This window comes from Chlorella variabilis, assembly GCF_000147415.1.
Source record: "Chlorella variabilis unplaced genomic scaffold CHLNCscaffold_9, whole genome shotgun sequence".
In the NCBI taxonomy this organism is placed as follows: domain Eukaryota; kingdom Viridiplantae; phylum Chlorophyta; class Trebouxiophyceae; order Chlorellales; family Chlorellaceae; genus Chlorella; species Chlorella variabilis.
Window position 1 is genome coordinate 1,193,369 of NW_005435079.1, and position 6,137 is coordinate 1,199,505.

General features: G+C 66.0%; 2 protein-coding genes across 2 annotated transcripts in view; one reads left to right on the top strand and one right to left on the bottom strand.

The window, feature by feature from the left end:
• Positions 1-4,401, top strand: part of CHLNCDRAFT_57784 (hypothetical protein) — a gene marked incomplete at its 5' end in the record, with an annotated part of 7,666 nt that extends 3,265 nt beyond the window's left edge. The window contains 10 exons of the mRNA XM_005847936.1: positions 757-881; positions 1,178-1,228; positions 1,349-1,514; positions 1,704-1,752; positions 2,364-2,501; positions 2,680-2,804; positions 3,011-3,140; positions 3,281-3,319; positions 3,524-3,618; positions 3,822-4,401. Coding sequence (XP_005847998.1) covers positions 757-881; positions 1,178-1,228; positions 1,349-1,514; positions 1,704-1,752; positions 2,364-2,501; positions 2,680-2,804; positions 3,011-3,140; positions 3,281-3,319; positions 3,524-3,618; positions 3,822-4,064 — 1,161 coding nt within the window. The 3' untranslated portion in view covers positions 4,065-4,401. The remainder of the gene's footprint in view (positions 1-756; positions 882-1,177; positions 1,229-1,348; positions 1,515-1,703; positions 1,753-2,363; positions 2,502-2,679; positions 2,805-3,010; positions 3,141-3,280; positions 3,320-3,523; positions 3,619-3,821) is intronic.
• Positions 4,402-4,650: 249 nt separating this feature from the next.
• CHLNCDRAFT_52157 (hypothetical protein) lies at positions 4,651-5,902 on the bottom strand (the record flags this gene model as incomplete). The annotated part of the gene is made up of 5 exons (XM_005848096.1): positions 4,651-4,704; positions 4,800-4,832; positions 4,929-5,187; positions 5,297-5,553; positions 5,657-5,902. The coding sequence occupies 5 exons, from the start codon at positions 5,900-5,902 to the stop codon at positions 4,651-4,653; spliced, it is 849 nt and encodes a 282-aa protein (XP_005848158.1).
• Positions 5,903-6,137: the final 235 nt, after the last annotated feature.

Sequence of the window (6,137 nt, forward strand, 5' to 3'; positions counted from 1 at the left end):
GGGGGGGGGGGGGGGGCACCAGGGCAGGAGGTGCAGGCTTGGGGGAAGGGTTGGGAGCAGAGAGTGCGCGGCGGCAGGCGTGGAACTGGTTCAAAGCTGCGGGCTAGGGTTGGCCGAGCGGGCGCCTCCAGCTCTACTCTGAGCTACACCCACAATGGGCAGGAAAGACACAACACCTGCCCAGCAGGGTTGCTGTGGGCGGCTGTGGAGGGGGCGGCGCCGAGCGGCGGCCCCCAGGAGCGGCGCGATGCGGGCAGCAGCGTCTGAGAGATCGACAGCCGGGCAAAACAGCTCTCTGCACTCACAGCTCGTCCTCCTCCAAGAGCTGCTGGCTGGGAGGGAGGGGCTTGGCCAGCGGGCCGCCCCCTCCGCCGCGCACAGCCATGACTTGCCGGGCCTGAGCCGCCCGCCTGGCGAGCGCTGCAAGCCCCCTCGTCATGGGCGGCCAGACGCGATGGGGTGCTGGGGTTGAGGGGCCACAGGCGCAGGGGTGGGCTGGAGGGTGGCTGGACGATCGGGGCAAGCGCATGGAGTCGATCCGCCGATGTTTTGAGGGATGCCAACATGGCCACCGCCAGCGAGGACCGTTCTCTGCCGCCTTCCCTTGTTCACCTCCCTCGCATGGCTACTTCCTCCTTCGGTATGAAGGATTGCTCTTACACAAGCATATATGCATCCGGAGCAGCGCCAATGGGAATGGCCTGGCCACAGCATTTGATGGGCGTGCAGCAGCGGAAGCTCGGCGCCGCTGCATAGGAACCCGAGCCCAGGCAGGGACGAGCAGACCTCTTTCCGCACCCGGAACACAATAGTACTGACTTCAAATTTCACCTGCAGATTGCATGTCTGAGCAATAGAGCCGAAAGCTGGCATGCTTGCAGGTGCCGCCTGCATTGGGCAACGCCAGCTCACCGCTCAGCTGCGCGTGAACACGTTCGCCGCATCTGGGCGAGCCTGCTCTGCTGTGTGTCTCACCTACTATTGCCCAAGACGCTGCCAAACTCAGCTTACTTGTGAACTCACATGTGAGCTTGGCAGGAGAAGCTTCAGCAATTGAGTGAACATCTGACGTTCTAAAAAGCGCAGCCTCAGCCGGCATGGGGCAGAAGGAGGGAGAGGTCGCCGCCCTTGCGGCCCTTGCTGCCCCTCGCTACTGCTCCTGGCTCTCTCGCCGCAGGACCGTCTTGTTCGTGTCCTGCGCCCTCTGCTTGTGGGTCGTGGCGGTCAGGTGCGCTCGGGGCAGACCGCAATGCGTCGGGGCGGGTGCCTGCCGCTGCCGCCACCCATGCGGCTGTCGCGAATATAAGCAGACCCACCAGCCACTTCCCTGCTGCCTGTGCGCACGCAGGGAGCCCGAAAGCCTGTTCCTGAGTGTGAAGGTGGAGGCGATTGTGCCGGCGGCAGGGTCGCTGCCGCCGCCACTGCCGCGCGCCACGCGCCGCCACTTTGTGGTGGCGACCCCCACGGCCGACCACCGCCACGGCCTTGTCAAGGGCATGCGTGCCTGGCGAAGGGTGAGTTGGCCACCTTGCAGGGTTGGCTGTGCTAGTGTGTAGGTAGAGGCATGTTGCCAGCCATCCTTTGAATCGGCGCATCACGCTCCCAGAGCTGCGCCTGCTGTTGGCTGTGGAAGGCGCGGGCTGGTCTGCTCACTCGGCGTCCCATCCTTCTTGCCGCCCTGTCGCCTGGCCGCCCTGCTGCAGGGCGTGCGGACGCTGGTGCTGACCAATGCCAGCGGCGAGGTTCTGGAACGTGAGCAGGTGGAGGGGAGGCGGCACAACGAGCAATGGCTGCACTTCCCGGATGTCCCGCGGTTCAGCGTCACCAACAAGAGCGGGGACCCTCGGGCGGCGATGGCCCCAGTGCTGGCCGCAGCCCGGCTGGGCTCCTTTAAGTGGATGCTGTACAGCGACGTGCGCCCTGCCGCTGCTGCCGCCGCCGCCGCCGCGCCTGCTGCTGTGAGGCTGCACGGCTGGGCGCCCGCGGTGTTGCGTGCTTCTTGCTGGCTGCTGCGGTGCCAGCCGGTGCCGCCGCGCCTGCCAATGCCGTTGATGCGAACGCATGAGTGGCTGCCATCCCTGTGCATGATCTGCTGCAAGATGATGTCGCGTTCCTGTGGCCGGGCGTGCTGCGGATGCTTGAGGGGCTCAGCCCAGAGGACCCTTACTTGCTGTCAGGCACGCACCTGCCAGCCGCCTGCACCTCCTTGCCTGGGCCTGGGCAGGGCCAAATTGGTGCTGCTGCTCTGCTGCCAGCGCTGGGGCGCCGGTAGCCTGTTGCGAGCCAGTGCCGCACTGCTCTGGCTGCGGTGACACCCTGTGGACCTGCGGCCTTCGCCTGCCTGCCTGCCTTCCTGCCCACAGACAGCTACTGGAGCCGGTGGAGTCGCAAGGGGCAGCAGGAGGCACGGGAGAAGGGCGAGGTGTTTGAGGGCCTGCGCAACTCGCAGCCGCCCAAGCCAAGCCAGCCGCGCTGCCTGCCCTGCACATTCGACGACACAGGTGGGGGGGGGGGGGCGGGGCGGTGGTCGGCGCCTGGACTTTGCACTGGTGCACCACATGTGTGCATGGCCTGCGCCTGCCACCAGCCAGGCCACTGGATCTCCTACGTCCGAAGCGGCTGCCAGAGCAGCAGGTGCCTGCCTGCATCCACTGAGGCACAAGCTGCATGCGCCTGCAGGGCTAGATCTGCAGCGGGCCCACGCCTTCAAGACCTGCAACTGCACGGCGCAGGCCATGCACGCAGCATTCAAGCGCCTGCTCACCGGCGCCAACCAGTGGCGCGACTTCCCGCGCACCCCGCCGGTGAGGGCTGCGTGGCACCTCCTTGGCAGCTGGTACCGGCGAGGGTCGTCCTCCGCCGCAGCGTGCACAATCACCTGGCCCCAGCACACCTCGCCTGCCTGCTGCGCACAACAACATGTCGAGAGGGCCACAACACTGCCGCGCTTCCCCTCATGCCTCTCCTTCACTGCCGCGCCTTCCTCCCTGCCTCCCGCCTGCGGCCTCAGATCAACTCGATCGACGGCGCCGGCGGCGCCGTGTTCAGTGCTGGCCTGCTGCGCCAGCTGGACGCCAAGCTGTACGCATCATGCGTAGCGGGCAAGGAGGGGCGAACCGGAGGGCCCACCACCTGCGGCGGTGAGTCTGCTGCCGTGCCTGTGCGCAAGGCTGCTGGGCTGGAACTGGGACCTGAGATGGCAGGCTGCGCCTCTGGCTGGCCGTGCAAAGCACCCCACTCAATGCCTGCTGATGGGTGTCTCTCCTCCGCTCCTTTGCAGGGGGAGACTGCCTGCTGACGATGTGCATGTGGCACCAGGGTGAGCTGCTGCACGCCCTCGGCTGCTGCCAGCCACCTCAGCAAGAAGCATCCGCCTGGCTGCCCTCGGCGCCTGCTGCATCTGCTTCCAACCACCCGCTGGCGCCAGTCATGCCTGGGCCCACCGCTACCTGCTCCACTTTGATCCGCTGCTGCTAGCTGCCTTGGCTCACCTTCATTGGATGCGCATACCTGGGCCCTGCAGGCTTTGGTTACACCGATCCCGGCTTCCAGCTGCGCCACCGCAGCATCCATCCTGACATGTTCCTGTTCAACGGCGCACGCAGCGACTGGCACCAGGTGGGGGCCTTGGCCGCTGCCGCCGCTGCACTCCCGGGCTGGCAGGCTGGCAGGTCGGCAGGCCGCCAGCATGGGTCGCCGGCCTGATCCCAGTGCTGCAAGCCGCTGGCTCGAGGCGCCTCCCGCTCCCTGCCCAGCCTTCCTGCTGCCTCCCAGGCCCGACCCCGCCCTCAGTCTCCGTGCCCCTGCCGCCGCCGCCGCAGGTGGCAAACTGGGCTGCTGACGCCATGGTGGGCGCCTGCCCTCCCCTCACGCCCGCTCCTGCCACCAACTGCTCCCGCCTGTGGCTGGATCACACGGTATCGGTCCACACGGGCGGGGCCAACATGACTGACTATGGGGAGGGAGGGGCCAGGGTGGCCCGCTTCCTGCACCTCATGGCGCTCTACGCCTCCTCCTTCACGCCGGCGCTGGAGGGGCTGGTGGGGCGGCTGCGCCTGGCGTGACCGCGACGAAGCGCTGGCCCCGCGGCGGATCCCTGTTGCTGGAGATGGGCTGCCCGCAGCACCATATGCAGGCTGGCTCACCCTTGTGTACTGCCGATTTTGACGCATCACCGCCGCATCCCGCCCTCTGACGGCGCGTTGGCGCCACGACCCGACTGATTTGCTAGCACTGCATTGTATTCCCTCTCGCGAGAGACGATCTGTCCCCTCCTTCCCTTACCTGTTTTCATTGCTGCTCGCCCTGCTGTCTATGTGCTCCACGCCTAACTCCACATGCCCTGACATGCATGCACTGGCAGTCACTTTATTACAACGCTTGTAATCGTTTCACTGCCAAGGTGCGGGCACGCAGAGCTTGCGTATGGCGGGGAGGCGGTGAGACACATCGCCCATGATGGCAGCAAAGTTCACACCTGCCGGCATGGTGTTTTGATACCATGTTGTCTTGGTACAATGCAAGAAGCGTCCAAGGTAAATGTGATGGTACAAAGAGGAGAAGCTACACTGAACAGCACAAATGGTTGCGCTACAAGTCTTCTATTCTGTCCCATGCTTTTGCTCCGGCGTCGCAGCATGGCCGTCTGCTTCAGCGCGCCCGTCGGCTCCGCATGACATTCTCCCAACGCTTGTCCTCCTCAAACTGCGCGGCAGGCAGGCAGGAAGGCAGACAGCTTTGGCTGGGCGTGAACAACCTAGTGGGGATCGTGGCGTGCAGCCAACGGGAGGATGACCCACCTTTGCGATCGCCTGCCGTATGTCGCAGTTTGCCTGGAGCGGAGGGCAAGGGCACTTTGCGTGTTGGCAGGCCAGCGCTCTGTCAGTCGATCAGAAGAACATCACAAGCATGGCCGCTGCTCGACCCACCTGGCTGACATAGTATGCTGCGGTGGGCTGGTCGATGCGGAGAGCCCTCTGCAGCATGGCCGCCAGCTTGGCCACCACAAAGTCGTGGTTGCGCCCCGCCTGCCTGCCCGAGCCTGAGCCGCTCAGCTGGCCTGGCAGCGGCTCGCCGTCGCGGCAGACGACCACCATCCTTCGGCTCGAGTTCTCGTCATGCAGAAAAGCCACGCGCTGTCCCGCGGCCGCAGCCGCCGCATCGGGCACCGGCACAAACAGGTGGCTCCTGCACAGGGTGGCGGCAGGGGAGAGAGTTGCGGGCGGGCCGCAAGGGGCGCACGGGGCAGGATGGCGATCGGGGAGCGGCAGCCTGCGCCAGCCCACCACATCCCCACCTGCTGTACATGGCATGGTCGCTGAGCAGGTTGTTTATTCGCTTGAGGGCCACCACGTCGCACCCGTGCCTCACCGCCACCGCAGCCAGGGTCTCCTTGCCCTCCAGGCGGTGGCACAGCACAAAGGACGAGGCGCGGGTGGCGGCAAAGGCGGGGGAGGCGGGAGGCGGCGCCGCCACCTCACGCACGCCCCACCGCCTCCGAAACTTCTCCTCCAGCACAATGTCTGCCAGCTTCCGCACCCTGCTGCTCACCGCCTGCACCGGCAAGGCTGGAGGTGGGTGTGGGCGCAGGGTTTGGGCAAGTCTGTGTTTGGGCCGCCTGCTGGCCGAGGCGCACCCGCGCCGCCGAATTGCTTACCCTGAGCCGCACCACATCCATGTCGTCTTCCAGCTGGCGCAGCACGCTCAACAGGCACAGGTCGTCGAGCATGTCGGTGCAGAGGTTGCCAGCAGGCGCTGGCGGGTCGTCGCAGGGCGGGAGCGAGGGCGGCGGCGAGGGCGGCGGCGAGAGGAGCAAGCTGGGCGTGTCGCTGGGACATGTGAATCGGTCAAGGGCCTCCAGCAACCTGGAGGCCACCTTTTGAGACGGTGGCACTTCCGACATATCAATAGTCGAAGACAGGAGGTCGGTGTCCGCCACCACAAGGCAAGGCAGTTCTCCCAACTGGGATGGGGCGAGGCCGAGGAGGGATAGACTACTGTGCAAAGCGCTCTGCCGACGTGGACCACAGCTCCGTGCAAACCAGTGTTTCTGAAAGCTGGCGAAATCGCCAAATGCTGGCGAAATCGGGCCAAAAAACGGCTCTGGCTGGCGATTGGCCGAAGGCCATCGCCAGCAT